The following is a 15,531-nucleotide window of genomic DNA, read 5'->3' as shown; positions in this document are numbered from 1 at the left end:
TATTGGAACGACACGCTCCGTACTCCATAATGCTGATTATATGATGCCAGGATTCGCAGGCATGTACATGTAGTGTCGGGGGAGGGAGGGGGCAGAGGGTGCTTCCTACCCACTTTTTCTCGCAGCAAACTCTTTTTTCAAATGCACATCTTTTTAAATTGAATTACAGTGGGGTTCCCTCTCCCAACACACACTTCTTTAATGAGCACATAAGAAATTGAAGAGAAAATAAAAAAAAAGCAGGAAAAGGAAATTTAACCCTCCACCCTTCTCCCGAATTACGATTTTCATGATACCGGTATTTGAGGATCTTTCTTTTTTATGCTTGCCAAGAATATTTGAATCAGGTTGCCCCCCCCCCCCCCACACTACTTTCATAAACGATGCTACGTGCCTAATTTGGTACTGTAATTTCTCATGTACAATTTTTTTTTACACTTATATTGTATTTTGTAAAGGTCGTTCATGTTAATGATCATCAATATCTTCATGTATTTATTTTCAGTGTATGATAGAGTTGATGCATAAAATGGCAAAAGTCCTTGACGTTACGATATTTTGATGGTCTCCGAGGTGATTTGTTCATAATTTGTTGCTTCATCAAAGAAAGTGGGGCTTCTTTTCATTTTAAATAACACATACTGAAACTGTCTCTTACAAGCTCTACCTTTTGATGGGTTTTTTAAGATAATCATTCTTAATTCTAAAATATAAAATGTTGTTGCTATAAAGGCACAATTTTCAGTTGTCCTTGTATGAATCTGATTTTAAAAACCATTTTGAAAAGAAATAATAACTCTAAAACAGGTACATTATAATTTCTCTGCAGAATTTCACAATGGATATTCTTTTGTCGTCGCAATGAATCATTAAAAAGGCACAAAATACGCCCACTTAAAATACAGTTTTCAAAATCAGTCCGTAAATCCTTTCCATTGAATGATTGGACCAGTGGTCTCTTCCAATCGTATGGATCGGCAACATAGAATTGCCATATGTGCACAATATGGGCACTACACTCTTTCACTGAAAATTTGAAAATAATTTCAATATAATCTCATCCAAACATAATGGGAAAAATAAAAGGGGGCAAATATTAAAAATTAATTGTATACTATTAAACAAGTAATTATTATCGAACTTTGGATTGCGTTCTTTGGAAATCATTCCAAAGGTTTAGACCTGGTTACAAAACATAATAAAATCAATTGGTACAGGTGTCGTCTTTGGGGTTTTTTTTCTAGTCATATTTTGTATATTAATTCAAACGATTTATATGTGTGTCACCTGTGCATTAGATTGTTACCTGTATTTCGGAAGGGACCATTCCCACGGCCTCCAATCAAATCTAGATTCGGATACTCTCTCTTTAGAAAAAAATAAAAATACAACGGACATTAATTAATTTGAAATACGAAACCTACGTCAATTTTATGCATAACGAACAAATATGTAGGTAATGTGAGCTGAAATCACACAATCCATAGTAACAAAGGTGAAATTTGATCAGAATTGAGGCCATTCACAGTTTAGCGAATTTGCAGTTTGTTTTCTTCACAAAACCTTTGCGTTTCTTACTTTTCCGTCCGATTTGGGTCCTCTTTGGGTGGCCATGGTGTGGCAGCCGTGTGGTGTTCACTTTGCTAAACCGGGAATAAATTCAAAAGTCATTGCTGTGGCATCTTCGCAAGCCAAGGGTTTACGAGGAGCGGAGTGGATTGTAAACCCATGGCTAGCAAATATGTCACTGTAGGAGATTTGAACAAATGTTTGTGCATTTTTAAGTAGAGATTATTTCATCTAACTGTAATTTATATATTTTATGGTATATTACACGTACGTACCTAGCGTTGAGTTTATAGGATGTCTTGACGCAAGGAAAGTTTCCGTATCTGACAATAAGGTAAGAGGAATAGAGGACTAAACCACAGAGCAGTACCGAAGCCACAGTCACCCACGCTATGTTTCTCGGGTCTTCCCAGAAAGTCACGTGGCGATCTGTGGTGGAGGTGGGGGCTGCGGTGGTAGACTGTGGTATAACCACTGACACAGCGGCGGTGTCTGAAATGAAGAGGATACTGTTAGGCGCCATATGGGAAAATTCAGAAACTCGGTTGTTGAGCGTGGGAGATAACCGAGGAGCTTCGAATGGTATTTTTAAATACGCAGATGTCACGAGAGAGGTTTAGTTACTACGTTCTGCTCACATGTTAAATAGTGGGCTTTAAAAAACAATGAGACAAGCTGAATATGTAATAGCCTAGAATACTTGACAACTGTTAGAAAAGAGGAAATCCCATTTGAAAAGTAATTGTCGAATAATTTAAATTAACAATAAAAAAAACATGTTTAATTTGTTTGCCCTTTCCAAAACGTAAAAATCCATATTTTTTCATTTAATTACAGAATTTAAAGAAAGGCCACATTTTTTTGGTAAACGATCAGTTTGGATAAGCTTTGTGGTGCTAATAACACTAATTACATTAACATTACAGTCTCATTATAAATGCATAAGCAGACTTTTCCATTAGACCACAGATATTTCAGTGGCGTCGGAAGCAAATTGAAAGGGGTGACTAGGATGATAAAAAATCTTGACAAGCAAAACACAAAAAGGTCTTTGTTTATGGTTATGTATAACTTTGCAAAAAAAGTGTCGGGGATGGTGGGGAATAACCCTCGTGGCCCCCCCCCCCCCCCCGGGTTCCGACGCCTATGGATATATTTCCAGAAAAAGTAGACTAGAAATACGTGTGTTAAAAATGAATCTAAAATAGAATAGATTTTTTCTATAAAACCAATGTTCTACAATGCATTGACACACAGTACCTTGTAATCCACCCAAGTCTCGCGCTGTAGCGGTCAGACTCAGTGTTATGCCAGAGGAGAATTCGAGTAAGCTAGACTTCACGTAGACGTCGCCGCTGGTCGTAACGCCAAAGTACTCGTTTCCCAGGGAGATTTGATCCAAGGTGTATGATAAGGTTCCTTCAAACGTGATTATGAAAAATGAAAGCAAGTACTTACATAACAAAAGGCCCATGGGCCACATCGCTCACCTGAGGAACTAGCGGTATGATAAAATCAGCTCAATGGAGTCATAATACAAACTATCTGGACAATGTACAATAATTCATGTAAATCCTGTATAAATAAAATCCATTTTCCCCTGGATATTCTTATGTTTATAATCATTAGTCCCTTTTCTAACAGGATGATTTTATAGTCATATCATATGTTGAGTATTGCAGATCTAAAAAAGATCCCTAACAATAGTTTATATATTGGATATAAACGTACATCAAACTCTGAACCTTCTCGTGAGGCCAAAGAATTGTCCTGGGGCCAAAGTCTTAACAATTATAAAGAATCATCGGGCTGATTAGTTTCTGAGAAGATTTTTAAAGATTTACCCTATATATTCCTTTGTTAAACTTTGACCCCCCCCCCCCCCATTGTGGCCCCACCCTACCCCTGGGGATCATTATTTTCACAACTTTGAATCTACACTAGCTGAGGATGCTTTCACACAAGTTTCAGCTTTCCTGGCTGATTAGTTTCTGAGAAGAAGATTTTTAAAGAATAACTCTGTTTATTCCTATGTAAAACATCGGCCTGCCATAGTGGCCCAACCCTACCCCCAGGGGTCATGATTTTCACAACTTTGAATCTACACTACCTGAGGATGCTTCCACACGTTCCAGCTTTGCCGGCGAATTAGTTTCTGAGAAGAAGATTTTTAAAGATTTACTGTATATATTCCTATGTTAAACTTCGATCCCCCATTGTGGCCCCACCCTACCCCCAGGGGTCATGATTTTCACAACTTTAAAATTTACACTACCTGAGGATGCATCCACACAAGTATCAGCTTTCCTGTCTGATTAGTTTCTGAGAAGAAGATTTTTAAAGATTTACTGTATATGTTCCTATGTAAAACGTCGATCCCCTATTGTGGCCCCACCCTACCCTCGGGGGTCATGATTTTCACAAATTTGAGTCTTCACTACCTAAGGATGCATCCACACAAGTGTCAGCTTTCCTGGCCGATTAGTTTCTGAGAGGAAGATTTTTAAAGAATTACTTTTTATATTCATATGTTAAACTTCGACCCTCCATTGTGGCCCCACCCTACCCCCAGGGGTCATGATTTTCACATCTTTGAATCTACACTACCTGAGGATGCTTCCACACAAGTTTCAGCTTTCCTGGCCGATTAATTTCTGAGAAGAAGATTTTTAAAGATTTACTGCATATATTCCTATGTTAAACTTCGATCTCCCATTGTGGCCCCACCCTACCCCCAGGGGTCATGATTTTCACAACTTTAAAATTTACACTACCTGAGGATGCATCCACACAAGTATCAGCTTTCCTGTCTGATTAGTTTCTGAGAAGAAGATTTTTAAAGATTTACTGTATATGTTCCTATGTAAAACGTCGATCCCCTATTGTGGCCCCACCCTACCCTCGGGGGTCATGATTTTCACAAATTTGAGTCTTCACTACCTAAGGATGCATCCACACAAGTGTCAGCTTTCCTGGCCGATTAGTTTCTGAGAGGAAGATTTTTAAAGAATTACTTTTTATATTCATATGTTAAACTTCGACCCTCCATTGTGGCCCCACCCTACCCCCAGGGGTCATGATTTTCACATCTTTGAATCTACACTACCTGAGGATACTTCCACACAAGTTTCAGCTTTCCTGGCCGATTAATTTCTGAGAAGAAGATTTTTAAAGATTTACTGCATATATTCCTATGTTAAACTTCGATCCCCCATTGTGGCCCCATCCTCAGGTGAGCTAAAAAGGTTAAGTTTACAATTCAATAAGTGGGTTTCTGGAAGAACAGATTTTGAAAATTTTCGTAAAAAATATTGACAATTTTTTTTATACTTTTTTAATCTTTAGCTTTTAAGATCTGTGTACAAACATAGAATTGTGAGCAAATCTCTGTATCTGGCTTATAATTCGAAGCTTAACACTCAAATATGGTAGTAAATAGAAATTGTAAACAACATGCACTACATGTATAACAAATAAAGAACACAATTCATTTTTTCGAAATGAATCATATATATATACATGGATATACCTACATATTTCCGTAAGCGATATCAAAGTTTATTTAAACTGAATGAACTAGAGAAAATGCCGAGCATCTCAACAAAACCTATTGCATTAATCTACCATTACGCAAAAGATAATGCCGAATTACCGATAGAATGAATTGTATTTCAGTACCCCTACATCAGATTTTGCTTAATTTGCGCAGGTAAACAGTTAACGTAACTGATTGATTTACCGAAGTCTTTGATTGATTTGATACGTAAAAATCACGAAATACAGACGATAGTTTCCAGGTTACAAAGCATAAATAATGAAAACGAAACGAAAATCAGAACAAGCTAACACCAACGTCATGTGTGAAAACTGTCAACGCATTGAAATATTTAGCCTCAATTTACTTCACAAAATCGGCACCAATATATTTTTCATGTTTCAAAACTTCCCTTCATACGCGAACTGTTGCACAACAAGCAAATTCATCATAGTCAGATCGACCCTTTTTCGTTTAATGTCATGGCTGCTTTAAACAAAGAACCTCGTTTTAGAAGTATGGAATACGAGTCTTGGTAAAATGGGTATGCAAACCCGGGCCGTGGCAAAATAAATGCCGGGGCAGATCGGCAATCGTCAATTCCAAATACGCATTATTTTGCAGCAATATCTACAGCGAATACAAATATACTAGTCCATCAAATATCCTAAAATTTTAATGAGATTGGCAGATTAATAACTGCCAATCTTTTGTGTTGCCCAGGCCAAGTTTTGCCTACCCATTTTACCGGATGCCGAGCCCGATTGAAACACGCCTTTCCTTTATTATTATTTTCGTAATAACTTCGATTTGAAACAAAATTACCCCTTAATTTTTGCAATTTATATTTTCCTTCCCATAAGGATAGTTTATGCTAAACTACGTTGAATTTGCCTCGGTAGTTCTTGAGAAGAAGATTTTTAAAAATGCACCCCCCTTTTTCTACAGTTTCAAGGTTTTCTCCGCTTTGAATACAGATCGGACTTTAATTTTTGCAATTTATATTCGCCTTCCCATAAGGATGCTTTGTGCCAAATTTGGTTGAAATTGGATAAGCAGTTTTAGAGAAGAAGTTCAAAATGTAAAAAGTTTACAGACGGACAGACGGACGGACGGACAGACGGACGACGGACAAAATGTGATCAGAATAGCTCACTTGAGCTTTCAGCTCAGGTGAGCTAAAAACTTGTATAACAATTTATTATATAAATTCAAGAATTAAATGTAATCCGTTATTGTAAGTTGAGTCTGGCACCGCTTTGTTTTTCAAAATGATATATTGTGAACACCATCGGATGTGGCGGTTTACATACAGATACTAAATTCCCCTGTTTATCACTTAATCGACCTTTGTCTTTATATGCTTTCTGTACATTTAGATCTGCGTGCCAGAATTTCGTAAGGTATTGTCTCTGTTTATTAGTTCATTCTTTCTTGCCGAATCGTTTTATAAAAATATGAGACAGTGCCAAATGCGTATACTAAACAGTCATTTCTTAGGTGTTCAACAGAAAACAGTAGGGAATATCAGAGAAATGAACACCAATGTACATATTAAAATTGTTCTTACCAAATGAGCCCATGTCGCCATCAGTGGCCGATATCTGACCAATCACAGTGCCCACACCTGTGCCAGGTGATGCATAGAATGTGTAGGAGGAGCTTCCCATGATAGGGGTGTGGTCATTGACGTCATTGATAGTGATGATCAATGTGGCGTTGTCTGTGAGGTCACCATCAGATACCGTCACAACGCACGTGACTGAAGTGGCGGTGCCTGCGACATCTAGGTCGTAGTCATGACTACCAATAGAAAATCATCAATTAATATAAATATCGTTGGATACATTAAATGATGGTGATTTATTTTGAATGTATATCAAACAATACATTTAATTGCCTTATATGATACATGTATGTAACTATATTGTACATGTATTAAAATAACAACTTTAGGGTTCATAAATCATTTCTTGAAACGGAACCATCACGATGTGTGATACATATTTAGATTTTTTTTTCCATATATAACAACCTTGTTAGAAATTAAATTTTGCACCTCCATTCCTTCTCGACCTAAACAAACATCATTTCACGAATAATTTATTCATAGCATTGCGTGCATCAGGTTGATGCTAAACCTGTAGACAACATAATGCTAATAAAAATGCAATAAAACGAGAATTAGCTATCTATTATTTCATTAGGATACATGAAGGTGGTCACTTTGATTGCAGCAACATAGTGATGGGCAGGGGGGGGGGGGCAAAACTAAGATAAAGATGACATGGAGTTAAAACAAACAAACCAACAAAAACAAACAAAAATCCCCTCGGTACATATGTACCTGAATGTGACGACTCCAGTTGTCGGATTAATGTTGAACGAGGAGCAATCTATGGAATATGTCTGTGTGGCACCGACATCCGAATCAGTGACGTCAAACGATGGGTTCCCGATTGTAGTTCCCGCCTTTAATTACGAAATTTATCAATCAACCAAATTTCATTTCAACAAAGCAATAAGTTAGTACATTTATATAAAGCCTATTCGCTTATCGCTGAATTTACATACCAAATATCAAAAATATAATTCAGCAAATCATTTGCATCGTTAATATTTTTACTGATACTGGTCCAATGAAATCCGCAAATTGATGGTTTTCTAGAGAACTCCCAAAAGAGTCTTCTAGATCAACTTTTTGCAGTGATAGAGGTTAAATATCAATGTGATTGATTAAAAGAAAAGGCAATAACCATTTAAAGTTTCACATCGCCATTTAAATTTGGTTTTCAGAAATTAAAAAAAATATATTTTTTTTAAATCAGAGAAACGCACAGCTCTAATTGAATTCGGTTATGTTTCAATACAAATTCTTTTTCGTTACAAAAATAATCAAGATTTTTCTCCCTAGCGTCCATCACATACCGCTCCCTCAGTTCCGGATATGGCGTAAGTTTCTTTCCCAAACACTGGAGCCTCGTTCTTGTCGGCGATGGACACTGTCAGGGTGGAGGTTGAGGTGTCGTACCCATCAGACACAGTGACAGTCAGCTGGTAGCTGGTGGAGGTGGCGGATACCGTCTCGTAGTTTATATTCTGGGTGGACGATGTCGAAATAAGTCCAGCTGTTGTCGGAGAAAACACATATATGAGATATGAGAGTTATTATAGCTAATCTTCGATAAAATACTAAATTATCTGTTGGAAAAGGTCTTTTGTTGCCCACTGCAGCGAGTTTTGCAAAAAGTCTTGACATTTCGCATATTCAATGCGGCAAACTGATTTAAACACTTTTGTTCATTATTTTCATTTCGACGCGATATCTTCCGAACACAACGTGTTTTTGTGTAATTTAAAGCATTCACTCAATAATATCAACAATGCTGCTCTGTTTGTTCAGAAAGTGAAAAAAAGCAACCAAATCATTGCTTTGAATTAAAAAACAAAACAAAACTAATGTATCTGACAACAGCTAAACGTTTTATAACAATTGATTTTTTTTTTAACAGAAGCCATCATCTGCTTACTAGTAGAGTCTATAGAGAAAAGCGTTGATCCTATACTGGGGGTGCTGTACACCTGAAAGGTGTGGTTCTGTCCCACGTCCACATCGGTGATCAGGACCTGGTACACGGAGCTGGACAGGGGCGAGTTTTCTTGTACTGTGACCGGGGTAGACAGGGGCAGATTGGAAATTACCGGCGCCGAGTTTATTCCTGCAACATCGTTCAACTATATTTTTCTAATCAGACTATTTAACACGTGTGTATGAAAATACATGTATCTGCTTATGTGGTTATATGATTTAGGTGTACCTACGTTGTACAAAAAATGTTTTTAGGTCAAGTGCCCGTAATTGCTACTCAAGATATCTTCAGATTCATGTGCAGCGATCAGCACGCTCTTGATCATGCAAGCATTTTAACAAGACCATGGACTTTCGGTAGGATGTAACTATCTATTTCTTGCATTAAAAAAGTTGAAACTGACGCTGGTTTTAAGTGAAATATACACAGATTACATAGTCTTAGCACAAAAGCCAGACAAATCTTGTTGATTTCAAAGAGCCAAGGCTGAATGGCCAGCAATGAAATAAACAGACCTACGTCACACTGATGTTTGACACTACTACCCAAAGTCCAAGCTCTTGTTAAAATGGTTCTAATCAAATGATTTGATTTTCATCAGACTGAGAATTGACGTCTAATTTTCCAGACTGCACCCGACACGTACCTTCGATGATAACTGTAAGAGTTCTCGGTCCCACTAGCGTGTTTCCATCAGAGACATAGATGTAGAGGTCATATCCCGGGATAGTGTGGGAGGAGAGATCGGAAGTGACCAGAACTTCTCCGGCTGTAAAGTAACAAACCATTGATATACAATATACGTACTAGTAGATATACTATGTATGAACTAGTTACCAGACCTTCTCCGGTTGTAAAGTAACAAACCATTGATATAAAATGTACATACATGTACTATACTCTGTCCCGAGTTTTTGCTTCCACCACTTTTTGCTTGATATTTCAATAAATTATAAATAGTAAATACATTTGTGCTCAAACTACGTTCATCCACTAATATGAAAAATGTTCAGATTATCTGTTTTGAAACGCCCCCTTTACCGCTTCAGATTTCAATACACATTTCAAAATTGAAAGTCTACGGAGATTTTGCACTGCATCAGCCATTAATAAGCCCGGATGATAACGTTAAAAAATTGCGCGATGTATTCCGAATGTATTTCGAATGGAGAAAAGTGTAAACATTTCCCATTATAAATCTCCGTAGGAAAATTGTTTTCGTTCCTGTGAAATTTTATGAGTGAAAATGGATAATTGTTCAATGAAGATATCTTGGATGTATTCCCTTTCATCGATTTCAATTGTATTTCTTTCACAGGTATCTGTATTTTTATTAAAAATCATCAAAAATTTATGGAAGCAATAACTTGGGACAGACTGTAGTAAATATACAATGTACGTACTAGTAGATATATAATATATGTACTACATGTAGTTTACCAGAACTTCTCCGGTTGTAAAGTAGCAAACCATATACATACATGTACATTGTACGTACTAGTAGATTTACAATGTACATTCTGTACATACTATAGTAGTGGGCTCTTCAGGTAAGAATCAGTGTAGTAATTTCTTGCTTGATCTTTTTCAATTTTTTATTTTCAACAGTGTTTTTAAAATAATAAATATCTTAAGTTAAATCTATCTGAACACCCCTATTCTAAGAACTATAATCCACTCTTCAGTGTGTTATATGGTCATTAATTAAATGGAAAAAAAGTGTACCTCATTCTCTACTAATAGTAAATATCGACGATGATAAATATGTACATGTCTATTAAGCATGCAAAGCATATTCATACCTGTGTCGGACAAATAACCAAATGATGTTACACATATTAATAACAAATATTACACCGAAAGTACAAAATCCTGGCATGTGACATAGAAATTTTAAATGAAGGAACCTTAATTATTTTTTTTGCAATGACTGCAAATGCTGTATTAAATTTATTATCACACATAACCAAAAAATTAAAAAGTCATTAAATCAAAGTATACGAGGTTATTTCTGTTGGAAAATATTAAAACTATTTATTTTTTAATTTTACAATCGTTAAAATTGTATTGCAGAATTTTAAAATAAAAACTGAATAAATTTGGAATGAATTCTCCATATATTACACATTGTATTTTTTTATTGGTCCATAAATGCTATTTCAAGTTTAATGCCTGGGGTTTGGATCCCTGGTGTCTATTGAGAGCTACAATCGTTTCTTTTGACTGCAGTTTCTAAAATCAAAAATCTTCGTAAAATATCAGGTTCAAAGGCTACATACAGTTATGAATAGTGAATGGACATCCTGTTGGGACGCAGGTCATGTTGTAGTAGAGCTGATTGGAATCGGAGTCGGTGGAGGTGACAGTGTAGATGATATTTCCGGTGGTGGAGGAAACGGACGGGATCCTAGTCGTGGCTGTAACATACAAGTTAATGTTTACAGTTTACAGTGATTACAGGGACTGTAAAGTCAGGCAATTTAATGTAAATAGTAACAGTTACATACAAGTTAGTGTTTACAGTGACTACTAGGACTGTAAAGTCAGGCAATTTAATGTAAATAGTGACAGTTACATACAAGTTAGTGTTTACAGTGACTACTAGGACTGTAAAGTCAGGCAATTTAATGTAAATAGTGGCTGTAACATACAAGTTAGTGTTTACAGTTTACAATGAGGATCGAAGTACGAGATTAATTACTAGGACTGTAAAGTCAGGCAATTTTGCATGAATAGTGGGGGTCGATTTTTGGCTGAGTGCCAACACTTCCAAGGTCTCGTAGATTCACTATAGTACAAAATTGAATGAAAACTGATTTAATTTGTTGACGTTCATTTATGGTTGAGTGATACATTTCCAGACGAAATCTAAAAAAGTTGAGCTATCGCGATTTCTGATGATTTTACAGTATTTGCAATTGATATGACGAATTTTGAGAAGGTTTGATACACATCAGTATTAGGCATAGAATTGGAATGCGCTTATTAAAATCTTAATTATGAACGATCTCAATTAGAAGGCACTGCAGCATTCAACATAAACTGGAACAAACAAACACAAGATGTCTCATCGGAGTTAAGCAGTGAGCAGTTCGGTAAAATCATATAATAGAATTTAGATAACCACAATACTTTCATATGCATTATCAAATTGGTATGATGCATACGACCGAATGAAATGGACACCAATAAGTCAACTCTGGCCTCAGAACTATGAAGCTGTTTCAGACTTGAGTCAAATTTTCAGTCAGTCAGTCAATGATTCGTTTATCATAAAATGATAAAATGATATTTATGATTTGTAATCAACAACGTTAACTATACTAAGACAGCATTTCAACAGTTTTTTAAATCAAGAAACATATCATATAACAGTGTAGATTTTTTTTTACTTAAGTCTAAAATTGCTTCATGACCCTGGAGCCAGGTGAGCTAAAAAGATGCATGGTGTATATCCTCGATGTACATGTACCAATAACCAATTTTTAATCATTTGTTTTAATTAGTTGTGAATTTTTAAATTGTAAATTGATTTTTTCAGAGTTTTGCATACCCTGTAAGTTGACAAAGACAGGCGGGTTGTTTCTAGAGATGTACACAGTGAACGTGCCTGTTACTGGATCCTTGCTGTCTGTACACCTCACTGTGACGTCATATTGACGTGTTGTGTCGTAGTCAAGCGTTGGTAGTGCTTTCACGTAAACGCCGTAGTCCGCTAAAAGAGGTAATTAGTGATTTTTTTATTGTATAAACGTTAGATAAGAAATAAATCTACTGCTATAGTACTAATCTACTGTTGGTTACTTGTGGAGCCGGAGTTTAGTCTGGCGAAGAAGTTGTCAGTGGCGGGAGACACGGAGCTGACACTGCACGTGACCGTGTCGTAGGACGAGGAGTCGGTGGCGTTAATGGTGTACAGGAGCTGTTCAGTCGTATGGTCCTCCGACAGGTCGTAAGTGGCGGGGAGGTTGTGAATCACGGGGGCCTGTCATAGAAAAGCCCACAGAGGTCAGGGCTAAGTTACTATCGAATCTTTAGACGCTTTTTTTCTTAAGAAAGTATTTTTGTATCAATATATTCGACGTTAATAACTAATCAAAAATTATGTATTTGATTATTTTGATAGTAATATGAACTTTTTTTGAAAATGTTCAAAAATAATTAAGTAGACGTCATGCCGTGGAGCAATGTGACTAATATGAGCTCACTTGGTCTTAATCTCAATTTTATAAAAAGAAAAATACGACTCAAATTAAAAATGAGCCTGTTTTTTAAAAGTTTCATCTACAGTCTTGCTAATTCGTTTGCTTTTGTGTTGACCGATTTAATAAGAGCATTTATAAACCTAGTACATTTGTTTTTAAATTTTCCCAAAGAGCTTCAGATTCCCATTAATATATGCTAGTATATAAAAAACATTAAGAGCTATAAGGTGCTTTTAAATACAATTAGTTAAAAGTACTCACTATGTTTTGAACCACAATGGTTAAAGAGCCCGTGGATTGACGACCACAAGTATCGGTCACCCGGAAAGACAGAGTGGTGGACCCACTGGGGAGGAGGCCGGAATTTCTCACCTCGCCTGTCAAATTAAAGTATGATCTTATTCTTCAAAATCCTCCGTAATTTCAGTATTTGAAATAACGCAAATAATACCCATAAAGGACACAACACCTGGCCCCGCCGTTACTATTTTTTAAAAATCTAATTTTCAGCCTCAAATCAAAAGAATGCATCGTCCTTTTTGTATTTGAAAATAATTTAATTCTGGTTGTAACGCGCTTTCTGATTGGCTAAAAAATTATTTTATATCGTATAAAGAATGTTGCCTACGTCATAGTAAGATTAACGTCTAAAACATATCAATACGACTGACGTTACGTTTGAATTTTTTGCAATTTTACGTCATTTTAAAGGTGAAATAACCGTTTTTATTTACAATGAAGAGTAAAAAAAATTAAATTACAGCAATGAATTCAATATTTATTAGTTTTATACGATATAAAATTCTTCAAAATCCTTCGTAAATTCAGTATTTGAAATAACGCAAATAATACCCATAAAGGACACAACACCTGGCCCCGCCGTTACTAATTTTTTTAAATCTAATTTTCAGCCTCAAATCAAAGGAATGCATCGTCCTTTTTGTATTTGAAAATAAAACTGAGTTAAAATTGAATTATTTTTAGAATAATGATCGTGGCGGGGCCAGTATTTCAATATAACTGAAGCGGGATTACCAGAATAATGTATTTGTATTTGAAAAAAAAACTGAGTTAAAATTAAGTTAGTTTTAAAATATTGAAAGTGGCGTGGCCAGTATTATCAATAATTAACGGGATTACTAGACTAATAAATAATCAATTAACCTGTGGTTGCGTCAAACGTGAAAGACGTCGTTGACGTCGTCATTGTCATGGTGAGGATATCCGAGGAATCGAGGTCAGTGGAGGTCACTGTATAGAGGAGGGAGTTCGGGGCCGTATCATCCAGAAAGGTCACCGAGGTACCAAGATTAGTAAATGACGGACTGTTACCTGTATGTAGAAAACAAAATACACAATGTATAAAGAAAAACACAATGTTTTATAAGCAGAAAATAATATATGATTTTTTTTAACTGTTCTTGTACTAATTCAGCATCAGGTTCATTTTTTTGACACACTTAACAGTTTCATTATCTTAAAATACTCATTATTTTCCTTTAATTTCAGGACTTAGTATCCTGTAAATTTTTTTTCAATTGTCTTTTAGTATAGGACATGAAATAGACGAACACACCTGGGTCGAGCTGGACATTGATGGCGTATTCCCTGGACTCAGTAAAGGAAGTGGCGGACCCCCAGTCGAAGGTATCCCCTGCCGTCGAGGAACCCAGCGAGGTGGAGGAAGTCCAGCCGTCCGTGGAATCGCCTTCCCGTTTGTAGGAAACGATGGGATTTCCCGAGGTGTAACTATGAAAGATCAAGCATGTTCTTAAACATTGTGGTAATATTTTATTTAATACGGCATCAATTCTCGTGCATGGATTTTGAATGCAATACACATATGCATAAGGGCCGTTTTTTTACATTAGTATAGAGGTTCATTTCACTGGAGGGGAATTACATCGAAATCTACGAAAAATCGGCGTCCCAGACTTCCCAGAATTCTTCAACATGGAGTTACTAGTGTATTCTTAATACTATTAACACCTGTATTGTTTGAATGCCGAACGACATGCACATAGTTTTATATTTGATATATGGATCATTTCTTAACGCAAATGTACGATGTATACATCTGAATCTACATCTGAATTTCCATATTGATTACTTACAATCCTATAAAGTCGCCATTCTTGACAGGAATTCGCTCTGACACGGGTACCGAATACCTAATTTCCCGGTTAGTGTCTGCAAAAATTATAAATCAATTTGTACACCAATAATTATTTTCACAATCTGTCGCCATTAAAAAGTTACTAATATCGACATCTGGGTCGATTTTCAAAAAAAATAATCGAGAAATTGTGAAGATTTGTAAGAATTTTTTTTGGTCCAAGGTTGGTAGTTACTGCTTATATTAGTAATTATTGACTTTGCAGCCCTGATTATTACTTATGAAAATAATAACTGAGATGTTCTAAGGGAGTCTGTGTACTAACTTGTGACTGAGTAAGTGTTTTGGCCAACAAGTTCATAAGTTCCACCACCCAAGGGCCTCCAGACCTGCAGAGCCAGCGTGCCAGTGTTTGACTTGGCATAGAATTCCCATGCGTCCACAAATCCACAGCACTTAATCTTGTACTCATTATCCGTGGCATCCAGCAAAAGGGCAAGATCTGTCGTTATCAAG

At 36.3% G+C, this 15,531-nt stretch overlaps 1 protein-coding gene across 2 annotated transcripts in view; it reads right to left on the bottom strand.

Moving 5' to 3' along the window:
* Positions 1-388: 388 nt before the first annotated feature.
* The window catches only part of LOC105320731 (cadherin EGF LAG seven-pass G-type receptor 2), a 40,419-nt gene continuing 25,276 nt past the window's right edge, over positions 389-15,531 (bottom strand). For both annotated transcript variants that reach the window (XM_066069454.1, XM_034474484.2), the window contains exons 3-20: positions 15,341-15,517; positions 15,014-15,089; positions 14,476-14,648; positions 14,064-14,231; positions 13,161-13,276; positions 12,499-12,679; positions 12,248-12,409; positions 10,974-11,111; positions 9,341-9,463; positions 8,635-8,823; positions 8,033-8,232; positions 7,452-7,576; positions 6,675-6,907; positions 2,830-2,988; positions 1,845-2,061; positions 1,579-1,643; positions 1,307-1,367; positions 389-1,026 (exon numbers count right to left, since the gene is read on the bottom strand). In XM_066069454.1, coding sequence (XP_065925526.1) covers positions 1,014-1,026; positions 1,307-1,367; positions 1,579-1,643; positions 1,845-2,061; positions 2,830-2,988; positions 6,675-6,907; positions 7,452-7,576; positions 8,033-8,232; positions 8,635-8,823; positions 9,341-9,463; positions 10,974-11,111; positions 12,248-12,409; positions 12,499-12,679; positions 13,161-13,276; positions 14,064-14,231; positions 14,476-14,648; positions 15,014-15,089; positions 15,341-15,517 — 2,576 coding nt within the window. In that variant the 3' untranslated portion in view covers positions 389-1,013. The remainder of the gene's footprint in view (positions 1,027-1,306; positions 1,368-1,578; positions 1,644-1,844; positions 2,062-2,829; positions 2,989-6,674; positions 6,908-7,451; positions 7,577-8,032; positions 8,233-8,634; positions 8,824-9,340; positions 9,464-10,973; positions 11,112-12,247; positions 12,410-12,498; positions 12,680-13,160; positions 13,277-14,063; positions 14,232-14,475; positions 14,649-15,013; positions 15,090-15,340; positions 15,518-15,531) is intronic.

The sequence above is a fragment of the Magallana gigas genome, chromosome 8 (assembly GCF_963853765.1).
Source record: "Magallana gigas chromosome 8, xbMagGiga1.1, whole genome shotgun sequence".
Lineage (NCBI taxonomy): Eukaryota > Metazoa > Mollusca > Bivalvia > Ostreida > Ostreidae > Magallana > Magallana gigas.
The sequence above is the reverse complement of the archived record's forward strand: the minus strand, read 5'-3'. Positions and strand labels throughout refer to the sequence as shown.